At 37.5% G+C, this 23,426-nt stretch overlaps 1 protein-coding gene across 1 annotated transcript in view; it reads left to right on the forward strand.

Moving 5' to 3' along the window:
- The window catches only part of babam2 (BRISC and BRCA1 A complex member 2), a 181,689-nt gene that overhangs the window by 117,866 nt on the left and 40,397 nt on the right, over positions 1-23,426 (forward strand). The window contains exons 9-12 of the mRNA XM_073826582.1: positions 610-637; positions 5,103-5,286; positions 7,735-7,864; positions 8,489-8,656. Of these exons, the coding sequence (XP_073682683.1) occupies positions 610-637; positions 5,103-5,286; positions 7,735-7,864; positions 8,489-8,656 (510 nt within the window). The remainder of the gene's footprint in view (positions 1-609; positions 638-5,102; positions 5,287-7,734; positions 7,865-8,488; positions 8,657-23,426) is intronic.

Below are 23,426 nucleotides of genomic sequence, written 5' to 3' on the forward strand. Positions count from 1 at the left end.
CATCATACCTTTTCGCAAGACTGTATTCAGAATATCGCTCAGCCTCTTGAACTAGTTACAAATCTATATCACAGTCATACCCACTGAAAAAGTTGCACACACAGTTTGATGGAGGGTTTATTTGTGCAGACAGTGTTTCTGTTTGGATTGCACAAGTGTGCATGTTGCAGTGATATTCATCCTGTGATATCATTCGTCTGATGCGGACATTTATTAATTTCAGCTGCGTGTGTGTTTTATCGACTCGCTCTGATAGCGCTCTAATTCTGTTCTGCGCTGCATTAACTAAAGCCAGATGTTACTGCTTGGCCTCGTCTCTGTCTTGTCTTTTTCTGCGGTTGTGTGTGTTTGTACTGTGCTCTATTTAAGCACTGCTCTCCCCCTCCCCGTCCGTGCATGTGCTCGCACTGAGGGCCGTATTCCAGCTCTCTGCACGTGTGTTTGTCGGTCTACACACCCACATACGCACACACAGACACGGATATATGGTTCTGCAGTGTCAGAGACACGGGTTGAATTTCATCAGCTCATGCGGAGAGAAGCAAAACGTCTCTCTTTCTAATGCCTAAGTTGTGAATTCTTGTTTATATGTTTATGTGACCCTCTCAGTCTGTCGGTCTGCAGAATGCCTGTGTTGGTGTGCTTTATATACAGCTTTCTTTTCATTTGACCTTTGACCTTTGGCAGATGGTTTGAAGCTTTGCCAGGGAAGCAATGTGTGATTCTGCAGACCAGACAGATTTTGCATGTGTGCGTGTGTGTGTGTGTGTGTGTGTGTGTGCGCAAGCTCTAGCTTATCTCCTGAAATACGTAAGAAGTCCAGCTCAGGCTGTGTGATTGTAGATTTAAGCTCTACTGAGACATACACACACCAATACAAAGCTGTTTTAACTCCCACACTGTCATTTCTCCTTCTGATGATGCATTTCGTGCATTGATGTGTGTGTGTGTGTGTGTGTGTGTGTGTGTGTGTGTGTGTGTGTGTGTGTGTGTGTGTGTGTGTGTGTGTGTGTGTGTGAAAGAGAACCTCCTATTAGTCCTGCAGAAATCATCTCTGTCTTTTGATTTAACAGCCCTGGGGAGTTTGGTGGCAGGGTGTGTGGTTGTTTCGGATGTCCGTGTAATCGTGCGCATCTCTTTGACTCTCACACTATCTGTGTGAATGTTTGTGTGTCTTTATATGTGCGGAGGAGAGAGTGTGAAGGCGAGATAGAAGGAGAGGGTGAGTGTGTGTTTGGCAGACAGAAGAGAGAGAGTTTGTTTAAACTGCGGAATATCATGCATGACAGAATCACAGTCACGGGACTGGAGTGCTGGCCAACAGCCGCACAAGGTGTCCAATTCTCACTCTCCCTGTGAAAGAATGCCTGCCGCTGCTTAGTATTATATGAGGCAGTTAAAGGACATGCTGTCCTCTCTTGTCTTTCTCTCTTGTCATGCACACTAACTGTAGCTCATCACATCACTATCATGTTTGCTGGCATTAAATCAGTGTGTCTGGGTCACTCCTTTATGACACACACACTCACATGCAGTCCTTCTCCACACCTAACCGCACACACTCCACCAGACCTTCACTAGCCGGGTTTCCATCCAAAGTTACGAATTTGGAATATCACATAAAACATTTGTGAATAAGCACTGTTTCCATCCAGTGAGTCAAAGAGAACAAAATCAACACTTCCTGATGAACTGGCTCTAAATATCACTAAGAAAAGTTGGAGATGCCACTGAATACAGTGCAATCATTTTCATATATAATAAATTGCTTGCGCCTGCGCCTCAGAGAAAGCAGACGGAACACAATAAATGTGGTCACTGCTTTCGGAGCCGGATGCCAGTTTGGGAACGCAGTTGACTAAGACAGTTCTGGGAGACAATTATACAGAAATACTTTGACGGCAGAGTTTGCTCAGGCATTTCAGAATGACCACTGGTCCACTGGTTAGTCAAGTTGTCCTGTCTCATAATGCAAAGTCACCTGACTTTTTGGTGCATGTGGAGGAAGTTTCCATCTCACATTATTTGCATTAACCCTTTTTCACTCAATTCAAAAACCACCTCAAAATGTTTTTGCGAATAAAGGGATTTTTTCCACATTTTGGTATTTCCATCAATCGTTTCTAATGTGATACTTCAAAATGCGCTTAAAACAGGGTGATGGAAACAGAGCTACTGACAGTCTGTCTCTGTTGGTTTCAGTCGTAATGCGTTCTGACAAAAACTGATAAACACACTTTTTTTTGCAGCAGAGGAGTATAATTGTATAATTATAAGAAACAAATAATATTTTGGTCAAAGATGTTTAGATGTCTATGTCAAAAGAAATGTACAAAAGTGATTTTATGTCCATAGAAAGCAGTGGAAAGTGAAGTAGAAAGTAAAATGTCTACTTTATAAGTTTTTGGAGAATAAAATGTCAAAATTTGGTTGAAATAATGTTACACTGTCATTCAGTGTAACACAATATTCATAAAATATTCAAAAATTTAAACAACATGCTTATTCTGACTTATACATTCAGATATATAAAAGAACAAGGGAGCATATTAAACTTTATTGTGTTTTAAAGTCTTGCTGACAGATGGGCAAAACCTAGGATAGTGGCAAATTTTTAATGTAGAATTACAACTAATTAGTATTTGGGATTTTAATATGTCATAAATTGATTTTTGTTGTTAATATACCTGACAAGACTGTAAATTAGGAAAAAATGTATGATTTTTTTTTTTTTTTTTTTTTGCTCAGAAAAAAAAATGCAGTTAAATTAAACAGAAAACTTTTTAATATTTTTTTGGGAAAAATAACAATTTAAAGCAGTCTTTGACCCATTTACATTTATAATGTTATTAAGACTTGTATTCTAAATATTAAGCAACACAACTGTTGTCAACATTGATAATAATTAGAAATGTTTCTGCATTAGAATGATTTCTGAAGGATCATGTGACGCTGAAGACTGGAGTAATGATGCTGAAAATTCAGCTTTGCCATCACAGCTACAAATTATATTTTAAATTATATGAAAGTAGAAAACAGTTACTTTAAATTGTCATAATATCTCATGATATTATTGTTTTTACAGCATTTTTGATCAAATAAATACAGACTTGGTGAGCAGAAGAGTCTTTTTAAACATTAAAAACAGTGCTGGACAGCAATTAATCGTAATTAATTGCATCCAGAATAAAAGTGTTTGTTTATATAATATATATGTGTGTGTACTGTGTATATTTATTATGTATAGATAAAGACACACACATACAGTATACATTTTGAGAACATTTAGCCTACATGTATTTACATGTATATTTATATACTTTGTTGTATATAAATACATTTAATATATAAACATAACATACTTTTCTTAAATATATACATGCATGTGTGTGTATTTATATATACATAATACATATACACAGTACACACACTTATATATTATGTACACAGAAACTTTTATTTTCCATGCGATTAATCGTGATTAATAAAACTTTTGAAACTATCTCATCACATTAGATTTTGATTGCAAACTCACAACTTGAGCAAAGTGTAATAACACTGTATTATAAAATTCATCAACTTAAATAAATAGTTGGCTTTACATCTCAGTGTTCATGTTGCACATGTTGCAAATTTAATGTTAATTGCTTTTCTATTCATAGAAATAATTACATCATGTAAAATCGTAGAAAATAGAATGATATAAATCAATACCAAATTGTATTTATCTGTTTCATTTACAATTTAATTATTGCAAATTACACACACTATTACTTTGAAATGTGCTAATTTTAATGACAAATCGGCGACTGTTGCAGTCCTAAGCTACCAAATGCTTGTCATACAAATGCGTACAATCATGCAGCTCTGATGTGAGCTGACTTTATAAACATGTACACTCACATTTTCACTGTCTTCATCTGTCTCTTTTTTCTCTCTTGTTCTCTGTCTGTCTCTCTCTCTCTCTCACCCGCCCACCTTTCCTCCCTCTCTCTCCGCTCAGTAAATTATTGATCAGTGAGGCGCCTCCGTGGATCACAGAGTTTGTGAATGTGTGTGTGTGTGTGTGTGTGTGTGTTTGCACTCAGCGCTAAAGACAGTATGTACAACAGACACGAACACGCTCACACAAAGTCACATGATAGTCTCATGCTACTATGTTGGCAGCATGCTTTTATTCCCCAGACTCTCTTTCTCTCTCTCGCCTTTCACACACACAGTGTCGGTTTCATCAGGAACACAAGCAGACCCTTCTCATTCATTCCTCGCTTGTGTAGCAGAATGTATTTGCACGTACATCTCATGAAAAACCACCAGTAAAAAAAAGAGTGTGCGGTTTGTCAGACAGGAAGGCAGTGTCAGGTTTGTGTGTGTATAAATGCTGATTCTATAAGCACATTTCTGCCGGAGCGTTGGACGTGGTCCAGGCTGAAATCTGATGCCGGTGAATGTTTCCCTCCCACAAGCCTCAGGGAAGTGTTTACTGAGAGAGAGAGAGAGAGAGAGAGAGAGAGAGTGTGTGTAAATGTTTCTCTCCTGCAGTCTGTCAATAAGAGATACTGCAGGAGTGTGAGTATGCAATGCTTGAGTTGATTTGCAGGTGCGCCTGTGAGTTTGTATGCATGTGTGTGCGCGCCCATGTGACTGTGTGTAACGCTTCTCTGACCTGTTACAGCTTGTCGACGCTTCATGGCCGAGCAGCTCGGCGCGCACACACATCCGACACGTGTGAGAATAGCAGGAAAACGCCTCTTGTTAGCTCACTCACACTTGTAAATACCATCTGAGAGACACACACACACACCCAAAGACGGCACACATACATCATTGTAATTACACGCGCGGCAGAAAAAACAGCCGCTGTGAAAAATGACAACCTGACGCGATGGTAGTCTCACTTCACATTGGCAGGACAGATGAAGCTCTGTGTGAATGTGTGTGTGTGTGGTTTCAAAAGGCAGTTGGACTAGTTCCTATGACTAATGATCTCCTCTAAATGAATAATTGCTGTTTTCCTTTCACGCTCCCCCTTCTTACACACACTCTCGGTCAGGCACACACATCTCGCAGATAATGGCAGGAGTGCACGTAATTCACCTCAGTGTCCGACACGCATCCTTACACCGGGAGAGAGAGAGAGAGTTTGAGTGTGTCTTTGTGTGAAAGAGACAGTGAGAAGATGAAGGGGAAAGGTGAGGATGAAAGACAGGAGGAAGAAAAGAAAGAGTTGAGGGAGATGGAGAGATACAGGGGTGGAAGAATAATCAGAGGGAGAGAGAGAGAGATGTTGGTAGCATAGCAACTCAAAAATGGTCCTTTCCGTTCTCTCTCTCTCTCTCACGCTTAGAGGATCTTGACCAATGGCAACATGTGTCCCTGCAATGCATTATATTTTAAGGCTTTTTTATTCTTGTGTAGGGTGTGAGACGTCATCTGTCTGGCACGCACGCACACACACACGGACACAGACATGTGTCTGAATGCTTAATTATGTGTGAAGTTTGCTATTCCAGAGCAATGTAGAGGCACTGTGACTCTCTTTTGTCTCTCCATAACCATTTCTGATTTCTATTCAAAAACACAAGATGATCCAATTATGAGTGTTTCACAATGTGGTGAATGCTTGATTATGACTATAAAGCAAGAAAATGTGGAAGTTAACATTTGAATGAACCTGCAGCGCACAAATGTTCTCACTAACATTCAAGCATTCAAATTAAACTTGCAAATGTACCTGGAATGCTCAAAAATAATGAACATTCTAATTAGCATGTATGTATTTTGCAGACACGTGTATGCTGAGTAACATAGTGCTTTCAGGCTATACAGATGTCCAGCATTTAAAAGTTTAAATTAAACGTTCAAACGCAAATGAACTTTCGCAAATACCTGCTCCCCATTACGGTGTGTTCACACGGGGCGTAAGCGTCAACGCTTAACGGAAGGCGTGGCTGACGTTTATGGTCATAGCAGCGTCGGCCAATGAAATGCTGCTCTTGAACAGAATGAACGTGATTGGCTGCCGCCTGGCCACTGTATTTGCATAGAGCGATCTGATTGGCTGACACGGCGCTTCACTGGCGTTGCTCGCGGCAGAAGTTGAAAATTTCTCAACTTCTGCCGCGAGCAACGCGAGTGAAGTGCCGCCGACGGATCCACAATTCCTTTCGGCAAAGCTTGACGTCACCCATTCAAAGTCAATGGGAAGCGTTGACGCTTGCGCCCCGTGTGAACACACCGTTACTGTTGCTATGTCCGACAAGCCATTCACTCTCACAGTGAAAAACACATCGCAGAGCAAAAACATAAGTAACAACTCGCTGACAGACAGGTTACTTGAGGTATTAAACAAAGTCTTCATATTTTGACATTTTTCAACCCGTTTTGAAGCTCTTCAACGTGTTGTGAGTTTATGCGATCACTTCTTCCTCTGTACAAGTTATAGCTTGAAATAAACATGAATGAACATCAGAAGCTATCTTGTTTTTGCCACGGAAAGACTCAAAACACACCATTTCCAAGTTAAAGTCCACCAACGTTAATCTACTAATAGTTTGTTTGTCGGACAAAATGTCAGAATGGGCGTTATGATTGGTCAGATCACCTGTCAATCAATTTTAGTTTCATTATATGCTAATGGTGATAGTTCGAAACTTCCAAAAAGCATTTCACACAGCTCAGTTGCATACAGTTGAAGTCAAAAGTTTACATACACCTTGCAGAATCTGCAAAATGTTACTAGTTTTACCAAAATAAGAGGGATCATACAAAATGCATGTTATTTTTTATTTAGTACTGACCTTCACATAGATGTTTACATATAGTGTGTTCTGTGTTTTTTTTGTTTATTGATAGTTGTTCATGAGTCCTTTGTTTGTCCTGAACTGCCTGCAGTTCTTCAAAACATCCTTCAGATCCCATAAATTATTTGGTTTTTCAGCATTTTCTGTCTATTTGAACCCTTTCCAACAATGACTGTATCCATCTTTTCACACTGAGGACAACTAAGGGTCTCATATGCAACTATTACAGAAGGTTCAAACGTTCACTGATGCTTCAGAAGGAAACACAATGCATTAAGAATCGGGGGGTGAAAACTTTTAGAATTTTAAGATCAGGGTAAATTGGACTTATTTTGTCTTCTGGGAAACATGCAAGTATCTTCTGTAGCTTCTAAAGGGCAGTACTAAGTGAAAATATATGATATTTATACAAAATAATAAAATTGTACACATTTTCATTCTGTTCAAAAGCTTACACCCCTGGCTCTAATGCATCTTTTTTTTTCTTCGGGAGCATCAGTGAGCAATTGAACCTTCTGTAATAGTTGCATTAAACATTCAAATTAAAAAAAATAAAATAGTCCCATGATATTTGAACGTTCTGAATCAATTATGCAAATGAAATTTCTAAATGCAAACATTCAGTGTGAACATTCAAGCATTTGAATTGAACTTAAAATGCCCAAAAAAGTTTTGGAACTGGAATACACTACACGACTTTTAAAATCTGAACAGATTTTAAAAAGTTATGCGTCATTACACTTACTAACTTTGTAAATAATCACAGAAGAAAACAGGCCATCATACATCTACGACTGAGCATCACACACTACCAGACTTTAACTTCATTCTAATCACAAAATCACAAACACAAATAAACAAAACTCATGCAGACCTGTGACCATCATACACTACGCAATTTTCTGTTAAATCTGTCAACTCTAATCTGCAGACTGGCTCTGACTTTCGGCAACCAGCGTCATGGCAAAAGTCGTGTAGTGTACAGGTATTCCACCCTAAAGGCTTTATTACCAGCCCAGCCAGATTCATCTCATTCTCCTTCCACATGGACCAGATCTGAAGTACTCTTTATTTACCCTTACCTGCTAATGTTGTCTCAGTTAACATGAATTTTGAATCACTGCGAGTGGAGCTGTGCCTCAGTGAAGTATTCATAGTGAGTTTCTGCTGGGTGACTTTGTGATTCAGATCTGTCACAGATTGAGCCATATTGTCATGCTGCAGTAGAGCTAGATGGCTCATTGCAGCCGGTGAGCGAGTTTTAATTTCGTCTGGCTCAGTCATCAGTCAGACGCAGCGCTTGTGACGCTGGGTGACAAATAAGAGTGACATCATTGAGTTAGCAATGAAAATATGTATCTTGATGTGGACAGGATTGTGTGATCTGGTGTGTGGTCTGAGAATGTCCTTTCATCATGTAGACATACGCAGCACATATGTTTGTGTGCAATCTATTTCATTTCCGTTTCACATTGTCATTTTTGTGCAAGTGGTTAAGTATGCTGTTGGCGTTCTGACATTTGTTTCTAATTTATTAGATTTATCACCTTTGAATCATCTAATAATTAGCTGCATCAATCAAGTTAATTGTGAACACATATGCTGCGGGTATGCTTGTGCACCTGTGTATCTGTACATGCGTCCGCAACCTACTAACCCTCGCTCTCGCTCTCTCCATGTGTTAGGTGTGTGTGCACTGGGACGGCGAGCAGAGCGCAGAGAGGAAGTGGAGGAGACTCCGAGAGGAATGTGAGGTGGTTTTGTTGGAGCAGGAACTCGTCTGGGCCACCAAAAGAACCGGCACAAACGGCAGCAGCAGCGGCCAGGAGAAGAGGAGACTGCAACCCGCCCTGGTGAGTCCATAGAAACCATATAAGTGCTGTTGCTCAGACTGTTTATGACTCATCTGATGCATGTCACACACAACAATGGTGAGAACTTGATAGTGATTGACTTGCTTTATGCAGTCAGAGTTGGGGTGCAGTGGTTTTAATCGGTCTCGTTGGAGTAAAAAAGTTGTTTGACTGATGTTCATCTGACAATTTGTATAATTTGCTTTTGGTTTTTAAATAAATATTTAATGTTTAATTATATATTTTATGAATATATTCAAGATGTTCATTGGACAACAAGTTAAAAATACACATTAGTGTGTGTAAAAATATACAAAATATCTGAATTAATGTATTGTGTGTGTGTGTGTGTGTGTGTGTGTATTTTCGTTATTGTTATTTTGCAAACATAAAGTAATAATAATTAATAAATAATATCAATGTAATATTAAAATGTGCATTTGTTTTTTATTTATGCATTTATTTATTTTTTAAATATTGTTTAAAAATACAGTTGAGGTCAAAAGTTTACTCCCACCTTTCAGAATCTGCAGAATTTGACCATAATAAGAGGGATCATACAAAATTCATGTTATTATTTATTTAGTACTGATCTGAATAAGATATTTCACATAAAAGATGTTTACATATAGTCCAACAATAGAAAACAATAGTTAAATTTATAGGAATTACCCTGTTCAAAACTTAATACTAGATTGTTACCTAAATGATCCACAGCTTGTTTTTGTTTTTGTTTTGTTTAGTGATACTTGGTTATGTTTGTTCCTTAACAGTTAAACTGCCTGCTGTTCTTCAACAAAATCTTTCAGGTCCTACAAATTCTGTTTTTTCAGCATTTTTGTGTATTTGAACCCTTACCAAAAATGACTGTATGATTTTGAGATCTGTGTTTTTTCACTGAGGACAACTGAGGGACTCATATGCATCTATTACATTTACATACATCTATCATTTACCTCTGCCCTTTAGAGGCTATAGAAGATAATACATGTTTTTCCGAAGACAAAATAAGTTAAATTTACTCTGATCTTCAAATTCCAAAAGTTTTCACCCCCTGGCTCTTAATGCATGGTTTTTATTTCTGGAGCATCAGTGAGCATTTAAACCTTCTGTAATAGTTGCGTATGAGTCCCTCAGTTGACCTAATAATAAATAATAATATATATATATTTTTTAATATAGTCATTTTTTTTAACAACGCGTCATAATACTGATTTGAGTTTCCCTGACTATAATGTTAAATTGCAGATGAAAGTGAGTGAGACATTGCAGTGCAGTAACCGCTCTGATGGGTTTTATTTAGAGTTCATTCAGTGAAGGATTCATCGGAATGATTCAAAGTGATGCATTTAGTGAGTGAGATTTCTGAATGAGTCATTAAAACAACTGGCTCATATGTTAATTCCTTGTGAAGACTCATTGTTCAATTGCCATTATCTTGCCATTTTATTGGCCATGAAAAGTGGTGCAGGAAGCACTGCTTTGAAATTCTGATTTAGCAGCCTTTAAACGTCACGCGAGCTGTGGTTTGTAGCGATTGTAATGTCGGTCTGACTTCCGCTTTCAGCTGCAATGTGAACCACACTTCATGCTGATAGTCAGATGACCTGTGTCTGAACACTCAACAACACATGTATTTATAAAGTCACTCAGCCTCAGCACAGAATGAATGAAACTGATGGGCTTTTGTTTTCATATCTTTCATATAAGGAGACTGGCTGGCTGTTGTGTCCTGTTTTATACGTCCTAACTGCTGTTAGACTGAGTCATTAGTTGCTGTCTGTGTCATAAAGATATAAAAAGAAAAAACGTTTCCCTCTTTTCTCCAGACGGCAGATCAAAGTCTTTAAAGCAGTCATCTGTGCCACTACAGACTCATACTCTACAATCCTGCATTATGTAACCTCATCTATGACGGCATGTCACCTTGGCTAACCACGTGTTACTGTGGGATATCGTGCGTAACCTGGAGTAGCCATGGGTTACGGCCATTTACATGGGTAAATGGGGTAACCGTAGCAACAGAGCTCTGTTTGGCCAACGGGCTGCAGAGATAAGAGTGAACAAATGTGTGTGTGGACTTCCTCCATTCAGAGAGCACTGTGTGTTTATAATGGTGTTTGCTAAAACACCGTGTGTGTGTGTGTGTGTGTGTGTGTGTGTGTGTGTGTGTGTGTGTGTGTGTGTGCTGGGCAGAGTGTTATTGTGTGACAGGGTGGTCAGTATAAAAGGTATTTATGTAGCAGCATCTGAGAAAGAGAGAAAGAGCGATTTTACACAGCTTCTATTCTGATTCCTCTCTTCTCATTTATCTGACTCTGCCAACACACAGACAAACATTCACCTCTTTCTTTTCCTTTTCACACTGTCTTTTCTCTTTGTTTACTCCTCTCACTTTTTCTTCCTCATTTATTTCATTCTGAATGACACACACGTCTTACTCTCTCTCCCACACACACACACAAACACACACGCTCATGCATGCACTCATACATACATAAGATGCCATAGGCTTTCTTGTGATTCATCAATGTTGAAAACAGCTAAAGTACTAGTTAATAATTTTGGTAAAATCATGATACAATTTTTTTTCAGGGTTCTTTGATAGAGTTCTAAAGAACCACATTTTAAATGGAAATCTTGTAACGTTAATAGTCTTTACTGTCAATTTTGAATAACGTAATACGTCCTTGCTGACTAAAAAAACGTGTTCACAAATACTATATGCTTAAGAATGTTTTTAATAATCATTCTAATTCTCTGAAATAGGGAAGTCCACACCACAGCTATAACAATAGCGACACAGAGGAACAAGACATTTAGAATCACTTTCAAAACAATTTTTTCCAGCTGATAAATGAAACACTGATAGTCAATCAGAATCCACTAGTTATTAAGTGTTCTCTGAGGTCCACTTCTAATGTCAAAATGAAGATTTTTACTAGAGGTCGACCGATTTTGGATTTTACCGATACCGATAGCTAGGTTGGACCACACTGGCCAAAAGTTAGTAAAATGGATAATGAACGGAAACTAAAATAGTGGTCTACTATTTAAAATAAGAGACCGGACCATACTTTGTAAGAAAATGTATTAATATTAATTATATATTGAGCATTAAAGTAAGTTCATAGCTTATTAATGTTAACAAAAGCAACTTAAACATTAAAAAAATATCAGTAAATGTTGAAATTAACACATTAACCAGGAAAAATACGTCTGTTCTACAGCTTTTATCAATCTTAGTTAATGCTAAAAATAGACTCTTATTGTGAAGTGTTACAATTTCATATAGACATTCATACAAACATCTACACAAAAGCCATAGTATTGAAATGACATCATATTCGTATCATATTCTTCTGTTCTAGAACACTTGATGAATATCTAATTAAAATAACAAAATATTTTAGTCACAATCGAACAAAAGCCCAGCGCTGCATCCAGGAGATCTCGTATCAACCGATAGTTCCGCCAATCAACTATCGGTGCTGATTAATCAGCAAAACCGATACATCAGTCGACTTCTAATTTTTACATCAAAAAACATCATAATTTAGAAGTAATGAGCTACTTCCTCCTCATCAGAACGCCCTGTTTGAATGGGCAAGGCGGATTGTAGACTCAAAAGTAAACACCCATTGGCTAACACTTGTGTATGTTTGACAGCCTACATTCTTCATAGATGAATGCATAAATATCACTTAGTACATATCAAATGATCTGTAATAACAGACAAAGCAATAGTGACTACATAATAAAAACAGTTACTCACACTTGTGTGTTGCAACACTTACTGTCTGATCCAATATCGCCAGCACAGCATAGTCTTTTAGTTTCAGTCTTCCTGAAAATCTTGTGACAAATTGTTTTTTGTTTTGTAAACAAATCTGTGTTAAAATGAAGTGACATGGTCTGGAACTTCATTAAAAATAATATTCATCCACTCTTTCCTAATGTGAAAAAGACTGTTTGTCCACAGCTTGGCACTGCATCTTCTTGTCTTCTGAGCCATCTTTATCATTTGGTTTCTGCGCAGACCTGCGTTTGCCTCTCAGTATTTACACTGCATGCGTGAATCGGTGGACGGGGCTAAACGGGCAGTGATGTAGATGCAGAGCCGGTGTTTAGGCACACTGTTACATCATAGAATGGCACATTCCACAACCTGTTGTCTTGGCAGATTGGCTTCAATATAAACTGTTTTTAGACTAACAAGAAAGTTTTGAGTTCTGAAACTTACATGATGTTATATGTCTTATAGTTCAAAAGATCAAGGCAATTTTGGTTTCTCAGCTCATGGCCCCTAATTGGCTCTCTTTCGTTGTCAATTATTTCTTACATATAATGTAACTGAGCTGTAACATAATAAAGGAGAAGTTTACTTCCAGAATTTGCAGTTTCAATGCAGCTTTAAAAGGCTGTACATGATGCCAGCTGAGGAATAAGGGTCTTATCTAGCTAAACGATTGGCCATTTTCTAAGGAAATACAAATTACTGTATATACTTCTTAAACACAAATGCTCATCTTGCACTAGCTCGACCTCACGCATTAAAGGAGTAGTTCACTTTCAGAACAAAAATTTGCAGATAATGTACTCACACCCTTGTCATCCAAGATGTTCATGTCTTTCTTTCTTCAGTCGTGAAGAAATGGTGTTTTTTGAGGAAAAAATTTCAGGAATTCTCTCCATATAATGGACTTTTATGGTGTCCCCGAGTTTGAACTTCCAAAACGCAATTTAAATGCAGCTTCAAAGAGCTGTAAATGATCCCAGCCAAGGAAAAAGGGTCTTATCTAGTGAAACGATGGGTTATTTTCTAAAAACATTTACAACTTATATACTTTTTAATCTCAAATCTTCTTGCTGAGCTAGACAAGATGAGCATTTGAAGTTAAAATGTATATAAATTGTATTTTTTTTTTTTTTTTTAAGATAATAACCCATCGTTTTGCTAGATAAGACCCTTCGGCTGTGATCGTTTAGAGCCATTTGAAGCTGCATTTTGGAAGTTCAAACTCGGGGGCACCATAGAGGTCCATTACAAGGAGAGAAATGCTGAAATGTTTTACTCAAAAAACAATTTCTTTACGACTGAAGAAAGAAAGACACAAACATCTTGGATGACAAGGGGGTGAGTACATTATCTGTAAATTTTTGTTCTGAAAGTGAACTACTCCTTTAAGTAATCACTTTCAGAGCTAGTGCAAAATGAGCATTTGTGGTTAAAAAGTATATCATTGTTTATTTTTAAAAACAAATGAACAATCGTTTTGCTAGATAAGACCCTTATTCATCAGGATTGTGTAGAGCCCTTTGAAGCTGCATTGAAAGTGCAATTCGGACCTTCATCCCGTTGGCCCACCATTGAAGTTCACTATATGGAGAAAATTTCTTTGCGAGTCAAGAAAGAAAGACATAAATATCTCGGATGACATGGGGGTGAGTAAATTATCAGGACATTTTCATTCTGGAAGTGAACTTCTTTAAAGAACCAGTCACATTGTCTGTTTTCATACAGTCAAGTAAATTAAATCAGTTACAAACAAAAGATACTTCATCTAATTAGATGTTTCTGTTGTATTTGGAACTAATGATCATTGCAAATCAAAAGATAAGATTATGTGTAAATAATTCATAAATAATTCAAATGAATTAGTCTGGCATTAGTGCAAGAAAGGAAAATAAGCACAAATCGATTTTAGATTTCATTGCATCACAGTCAATCAAATTGAATTGTTGGCAGAACAAAACACAGCCTTGGAATAATAAGGTTCTATAAGATTTCTGAGTACTTTTGAGATATTAAGTTTTTGCGTTCCATAGACTTCTGTAGATAGATCCATTTTTGTTTTCTAACAATGTGAATGTGAATAACTCAATTTTGACAAAAATTGCAGATAGACCCTTATAATTTCAAGCCGGCGAAATGTTTGTACAAAAAATGTTTATGTACCTCTATACACTAGTGTTCAAATTGGTATCAGTTTTTTTTTTTTTTTAAATGTCTTGTTGCGCTACGGGTGTCCCGAGTTCGAATCCCAGCTCGAAGACCGATCTTGCCCACCCCTCTTTCTCGCACTTCACTATCACAATATAGGCAAAACAGCAAAAAAACTCCTTAAAAGATTGTGTTGTGGATATACCATGGCATAGCATCATCTCTACTTTAGATGATGTATCTAATACCTAATTTTCCAACTCTGTACTCTCACTCTGTCAACAATAATCTTATTTGTTCTTTGTTCTTTTAGGGGAAACGTAAATATAACTGAGAAAGAACCTCTAAGCAATAAATTTTCCTGTGGGTTGAAACAGCCACAGACACACTCTGGTTTCCTGTTTCTCTCTCTCTCTCTCTCTCTCTCTCTCTCTCATTCTCTCTCTCTCTCTCTCTCTCTCTCTCTCTCTCACACACACACACAGATCTGCTTGTGACTTTCTCTACTGTAGAATATCACTGAGTCAGCAGCTGTTCTCTATCACAGTGACCTACACACACGTGCACACATACACACACACACACCATCTTTTTCTCCCTTTATCTCTCTCTTTCTGGTATAATCTCCCTGGCCCTCTTTTCTCTATCAGTATCCGACCTTCTTTGTCAAAAATTAACACAGCATGTATGTCAGTGTACTTGTCAGAGAGAGAAAGAGAGATTAGAAGAGACGAGGAGAGACAGACGCTCACTCGTGGGATGAAAGCCAGTCAATGTGTGTGTTACTGTCAGACGGACCATTAACACAGCACTTGTGTGTGTTTGTGTGTGTGGGTGAGAATGTGAACGCGGCAGGAGGAAGAACAGATTATGTGCTTGTACTTTCATGCGCGTGTATTTGTGTGCGTGTGTGGGAATTTGTACATATTTGTAAGTGCTGAGAGACATTTTGACCTTTACAGGCTTTTTTATTGACACTATGAAAACAGAAAGACCTGTGTTTTTACAAATGTGAAATGAGAGGTGAGACAGAGTGTAAAGTTGATTTTATACCCAGCAATCATGTCAGTGCAATTTAACATTGGTTTAAGAGTCTTTAAAGAAGCCACAGTTTACCCATTTGTGGCATTCGTTCCTTAAGGTTCATTTAAATTGTTAGTTAAGATTGCTTCTTCTGTTTTACTCTATTTTCATTTTACTGTTTCATTTTACTGTTAGCTGATGCTAGTGTACCTTTATATGAAAATGACTCCTGTAACGATAAAGCCTAACCTTTACTAAACAAATGTGGCATTGTTCTTCAGGCTGCACTTTTTTTTACTATTATTGTATCATAAACTACATCACAATGCAAAAAAAAAAAAATACAGCACAACTGTTTACAACACTGATGATAAGAATATTAAAATAAGTTCTGGAAAATCCTGTGACACTAAAGACTGGAGTAATGATGCTGAAAATGTATTTTTATTTCCATTACAGGAATCAATTACAAATACAGTCGAAGTCAAAAGTTTACATACACCTTGCAGAATCTGCAAAATGGTAATTATTTTATTAATATAAGATGGATCGTACAAAATGCATGTTATTTTTTTTTTGTACTGACCTGAATAAGATATTTCACATAAAAGACTTTTACATATGTCACAAGAAAAATAAACAAGCCTGTTTAAAAACACAAATTCTTTGGTTTTTCAGCATTTTTGTGTATTTCAACCCTTTCCAACAATGACTGTATGATTTTGAGATCCATCTTTTCACACTGAGGATGACTGAGGGACTTGTATACAACTATTACAAAAGGTTCAAACGCATACTATAGCTTCAGAAGGAAAAACGATGCATTAAGAGTGGGGGGGTGTAAACTTTTGAACAGAATAAAGATGTGTAAATTTTTCTTACTTTGCCTAAATATCATTTTTTTTTTCATTAAGTACTGACCTTCAGAAGCTACAGAAGATACTTACATGTTTCCCAGAAGACAAAATAAGTGAAATTTACCCTGATCTTCAAATTCACAAAGATTTTTAATGCAAAAGGTTAAATGCACAATTTTTTCTTCTGAAGCATCAGTTAGCATTTAAACCTTCTGTAATAGTTGCATATCCCTCAGTTGTCCTCAGTGTGAAAAGATGGATCTCAGAACCATACAGTCATTGTTAGAAAGGGTTCAAATATACAAAAAAATGCTGAAAAACCAAAGAATTTGTGGGACCTGAATGATGTTTCTAAAAAAACAGCGGTCAGTTTAACTGTGGATCATTCAGGCAACAACACAGTATTAAGAATCAAGTGTTTGTAGACTTTTGAACAGGGTAATTTTTATGCATTCAACTACTTTCTCTTGTTGACTATTTGTAAACGTCTTTTATGTGAAATATCTCATTCACGTCAATACTAAATAAAAAATTGCATGCATTTTTTTATGATCCCTCATAATTTGGTAAAATTAACATTTTGCAGATTCTGCAAGGTGTATGTAAACTTCTGACTTCAACTGCATATTAAAATTGACGTTTTGAAATTGTAATAATATACAGAATTTACAGATTTTACTGTATGTTTGAATAGATAAATGCTGTCTTGATGACTAAGATACTTCTTTTCTAATTCTGTTTTCTGTATTATTATATATTACTAACACCATATTCTCCAGAGAGCATACAGTCTGCCATGCGTCTGCATACATAGCATTGATTTAACAGACTGGACATTCAGCATCTGATTTACTAATTCATAATTTGCTGTACGTGAACATGTGCTCATTTCACATGAGAGCGTGACATCAGTTGTGCTTTATTTCCGAAGGGACATTGCACAGCAGTGGCATCATTTCAAAAGAGAGAGAGGCAGACATGCTTTCTTTTCATTTGTCTTTTCATTTTTTTCCCTTCTCTACCTTGCCAGAGACCAGCAGAGCACAGAACAGAGAGAGACGTCTCTCGCTACACTTCATCAGTCTGAATGCAGTTCAGACAGAGAGTTAGGGGAGTGTGTGTGTGTGTGTGTGTGTGTGTGTGTGTGTACGCAGCTGTAGATTTGTGTCGTGTTACCTTGGACTCTGCTCTCAAAGTCATATTTATGTACCAGCTGCAGAGCTTACATTACTCCATGACCCCACAGAATAACAGGTCAACCGCACACACAGCTCTGTGTGTCCTAGGAAATTTATTTCCTCTGGGGGTTTGGGGTCTCTCTCTCTCATCGGTCTTGGTTTCCTTCTATAAGAATGTTTCCGACTTTATTTCATGCACACAACTCATTACACGCAGTTGGTCACAAAAAAGCAAACACATCTGTGTTTTATTTTTTCCCAAATTGTCTGTTTTTCATTAGATTTTTTTTAGATTTGTAGGTGTAATTATGCATGTCTAATCAGTTGAATTCATAAAACTTTAACCGTTTAATAATTGATTAACATTTAAACAGTAATAGGGCCCTATAAGGCATGCAGAAAATTCAGACGTCATATTTCTTTTTGCAGTTTAATAACCACAGACACAGTCAGTGTCACAGTTTAAATCTGATTAATTCATGAATTCAGAAAACTTTAACAATTGAATAATTTATTAACAATTTAACAATAATAGAACGCTATGAAGTCTTTTTTTTCCAATTGTGTTTCATTTTTTTTAGAAACTGTGGTTATCAAAATAATTCATAAAACTTATAATTAAATTAAAAATACATTTTTATTTTATTTTATTTTTAATGATTTAATTATTAAAATTTCTTTTTGGAGATTTACCCCAGTAAACAAAACTCCACTGCTCTTACTCTGAGACATAGAGATCTCAAATTCAGACATATTTCTTTTTGCAGTTTAATAATCACAGACAGTAGTCAGTGTTGAGTTTGAATCTGGTTAAATCATAAATTTATAAAATTCATAATTCATGAATTCATTAAACAATTTAATAATTTATTAACATTCTAACAATCATAGGGCCATAAGAAGTCCTTTTTTTATTCCATTTTAGTTTTTTAGAAAGCATGGTTATCAAAAGAATTCATAAAACATGTAATTAAAAATAAAATATATTTATTTTTAAATATTGTGCTGCAAAATGGAGATTTACCACCACTCTTGCTCTGAGACATGCATCAATTTCTGGTCACATTTACAGATTTACAGTTGTGTATTTCATACGCAAATTCCAGTAATTTCAGTAAAAATCTGTGATTTTGCTCATGTTCAAGTTGACCACACAGATCCGCTGACCAACAGAAAGTTTCTTAGTTTGAAAGTAACTTCTGTGTGAATTGTGCTTCATGCATTGCTACACAATATAAAAAAAATGTCCGTAACCGCACCTGTATAGATCATTAATGCTGCATTAATGACTTCTCATTGTAGCAAGCATAGGGGCCTATATGTTTGTATCCCTTTCATCTCATGCTTGTTTGTCTATGCATTTGTACTCGTCTCACAACGTGTATGTGTGAGATTGAATCCTCGGCAGTGCTCTATATTTAGCGAGCGAGTGTGTGTGTGTGTGTGTGTGTGTGTGTGTGTGTGTGTGTGTGTGTGTGTATGAGTGTGTGTGAGACTCCCGCCCCCTCGCCTGTTCTTGGCACCGTGCCTGTAACGGTCTAACCACATGTCGACATCTACCACCAGACGCGCTCGTGCTTTCTCTCTCTCTTCTCTCACTCACTAATTCTCAGTCTCGCACACACACACTCAGTGTTTACATACGTGTCAGTGCTCTGCTGTGTGTTAGACACACACACACACGTGCTCTGTCTGTCTCTCTTTCTGATGATTCTGCTGTCAGTAATGGCAGGCGGTTAAATGGATCCAGGTTAAGAGATTATAAGCCTTGGTGTGTGATGAGCTCCAGTCAGCGCCAATGATGTCATCATTTCGGAAGAGAGGGGACCACACACACACGCGCACACACACACACACACACACACACACACACATTGATGTTTGTTTGCGTTGTGATTGCTTAGACTCAGAGTGTACATGTGCAGGGGAAACACACACACACACACACACACACACACACACGCATGCACATAGTGGTGCAGACATGCTCATTTTTCCCAAATGTCGTTTTAATGAATCACAGCGGATTCAGGAAAGCCACAGATACATTAATCTCTTTCCTCACGAACCAACCCGAATTCACTTTGTTTCCAGGAATGAATCTGATGAAATTTGGATAAATCGGTGCACGCTGATGTTTCCACGTTCGTCCTTCATGGACGTCCTGTTCTGTCCTGCACCGGTTTGTGTGTGTGTTTTTACAAGTGTCTGGTCAAATCTTGTCTCTGTCATTGAGCTGCCTACCCAGACTGTGTTTTCGGCCATTACAGGTTCTTTTAAACGTTATTTGTATGTCCATATGTTCAAATCAGCATCATATGTTCATTTGAACTTTCGGATTTGTAATTTCTTATATTTGTGTTTTTTTTTTTTGGCATTTTGGGGAATCAAATATTCATTTAAATGTTGGATTTGGATGTTCATATGCTCAAATCAGTGTTTTTGGGCCTCATATGTTTATTTGAATATTGGATTTGTGCTTTCTTATGTTTGGTTTTGCATTTTGGGGAATCATGGGTCATTTGAATATTGGATTTGTAATTTCATATGTTTGAGTGAGGATTTTAAGGTATCATTATGCATTTGAATCTGCAGTTTAAAGTTTTGAATGTTCTGTTTAGCATCTTACATTTTTGAACTCTGTTTAGCATTTTTGCGACTATAGATACATTTAAAGGTCATTATTTTGTTTAAATGAGCATTTTTGAGAATCAGTTTAAGTCACATGTTGGATTTGAATGTTCATTTGGTTAATTCAGCATTTTTGGGGTATTATTGGATTGTTTAAACATTTAATTTTAAAGTTCATATATTTGATTCAGCATTTTTGGATGTTTTTTGTTTGTTTGAACGTTTATACTGCACCAAAATATTTGAATGCTTTGGTCAGCATTTTTGGATGCATCTGAACATCCTTAAGTTATAATTAACATTCTTGAGAATCATAGTTTCATTCATGCGTTGGATTTAAATATTTGTATGTTTGATGCAGCATTTTTGGGTGCCAGTTTGTGCAAACCTTGGATTTTGAACATTAATATGTATGATTAGGCACTTTATTCATTCTGTGTACATTCGAAAGTTCATTTTGAGTGTTTGATTAAGCAATTCTGGGCATCATAAGTGCAATTGAATGGTCAAATGTACAGTGCCTTGCGAAAATAATCATACCCCTGCATGTTCGAATCCTGACTCGAGGACCTTTCCCGATCCCGACCCCCCCCCCCCCATCTCTCTCCCACTTTGACAAAAATGCCCAAAAAATTAATCTTTAAAAAAGAAAATGCATATCAGAGCAAAAACCAAGCCCTGAGGTAAAAAAAAAAAAAACTTGCCTGTAGAGCTCTGAAACAGGATTGCATCAATCCTCTTCCTTGGGAAGAGTTTAGAAAAAATTCTGCTGCATTGAAGGTTCACAGAAGCATGTAGTCTCTATTACCCTTAATGGAAGATGTTTGAAACAACCAAGACATCTCCTAGAGCTGGCTTCCTGGCCAAACTGAGCAATTGATGGAGAAGGGCCTTGGCTAGTGTGGTGACCAACCTAATGGTCACTTTAGTTGAGCTCCATGATCATATATGGAGATAGGAGAAACCTACAGATTCACCAATCTGGATTTTATGGCAGTGTAGCAAGATTTAATCCTCTCCTCAGTGAAGACAACATCTGAACACACTTGGCATTTGCAAAAAAGCATCTAAAGGACCCTCAGACTGTGAGAAACAAGGCACTGCTTATCACCTGCAGAGTACCATCCCAAAAGTAAAGTGTGCTGTTTTTGCTTTGTCATAATGGTGTATGAAGTGTAGATTGATGTGGGAAAATAACATAATTTAAAGCAGTTTAACATAAGACATCAACATAAAATGTGAAAAAAATGAATACTTATAATTCCCAAAATGCTCTCCATGTTGCTCGCTCATTGTGAGACACAGCCAGACATATCAGTCTGTCCATTAGCAAAACGAACCTCTAATGATTTTCATCTCTTACTGTAGCACAATTTTTCATATCAGCACACACATACACATGCAGTTCTTGCTGCCAAATGACTAATCATTTGTGTGACTCAGTCAGGAAGTGACTCCATTACTATGTGGGTGTGTGTATGTCTGTGCGTTTGTGTGTATGTGTATTTGAAAGGGGGAGAGAGAGATGATGTCTCTGAATTGCTAACTCATTTGATCATTAAATTGAAAGTGTCTTTCTCTTTCTCTGTCCCTCTTTCCTACTTTGTCCCTGACATTAACGAAAACAGGAAACAAGAACACAAGACTGTAGTTGTGAACGTCTGTCCAAGTTGCCATTAGCAACATCAGTTAAGCTAGTAATTTGGTGCTTGTGTAGGTAATAGGCAATGTGTGTTTGTTTGTGTGTGTGTGTGTGTGTGTGTGTGTGTGGGTTTAACTGGTGTCTAGAGAGACAAATATGACCTAGATCCACAGCAGAGAGCCAGTGTGAGTGTGCGCACGCAGCAGAAAAGTTCATATACAAAGTTCTGTTTATGACTGGCAAATTTGTTTTAGTGTGTACATTACCACAAGTCCAGTGTGTGTGTGTTAGTTTTGCTTGTGTGTACAGCAGAGCAAAGGTCATGAATGATGTGTGTTTGTATTTTCTATTTATGGCTGGCACATTTGTTTTTTATGTGTACATATTTACCGCAGATCTGCGTGTGTGTGTGTGTGTAGGAGAGAGAGTCATTTCTGTGGAAGTGCATTCACTATTACTCACTCAGCTGGACATAAATTTGCCCGCCACACACACACACACACACACACACACACACACACACACACACACATACACTTTCTCTCTTACCCTGTTTCACTGTAGCTCTCTCTTTCTCTCCCTCACACACACACACACACACACACACACACACACACACACACACACACTGAGGCTCTGTCTGGCTGTTGGCTGTGTGTCAGCCACTTGGAGAGCCAAAACAAAGAGGGTTCTTACACACACACATGCACACACACATAAACAGAGCAAAAGAGTGAGAGAAGGAGAAAGAAAACCTCACCAACCGTCTTTGTGCACTTTGGGAGATCTCTAAGGCCTACAAGCTTTGGTTTTTCTGTGTGTAAGCATTTGTCATGAAGCGAAGTGTGAGGATCAGCACTCACATTACACTACATTTCCCAGGATGTCAGATTTGTGTTTCCTTGAACATTTTTTAGGGGTTTTATTTCTTGATTGAAACTTGTATGCTGTGACTATAAGCAACAATAAAACAAATTCCTACAACACATACACTGTGCCATGAATTGCAGTCAGGGAGATGTAGTTGTACAGTCGTGGCCAAAAGTTTTGAGAATGACACAAATATTAGTTTTCACAAAGTTTGCTGCTAAACTGCTTTTAGATCTTTGTTTCAGTTCTTTCTGTGATGTACTGAAATATAATTACAATCACTTCATACGTTTCAAAGGCTTTTATCGACAATTACATGACATTTATGCAAAGAGTCAGTATTTGCAGTGTTGGCCCTTCTTTTTCAGGACCTCTGCAATTCGACTGGGCATGCTCTCAATCAACTTCTGGGCCAAATCCTGACTGATAGCAACCCATTCTACCATAATCACTTCTTGGAGTTTGTCAGAATTAGTGGGTTTTTGTTTGTCCTCCCGCCTCTTGAGGATTGTCCACAAGTTCTCAATGGGATCAAGATCTGGGGAGTTTCCAGGCCATGGACCCAAAATGTCAACGTTTTGGTCCCCGAGCCACTTAGTTATCACTTTTGCCTTATGGCACGGTG

Source organism: Garra rufa, chromosome 21 (assembly GCF_049309525.1).
Source record: "Garra rufa chromosome 21, GarRuf1.0, whole genome shotgun sequence".
Classification (NCBI taxonomy): Eukaryota; Metazoa; Chordata; class Actinopteri; order Cypriniformes; family Cyprinidae; genus Garra; species Garra rufa.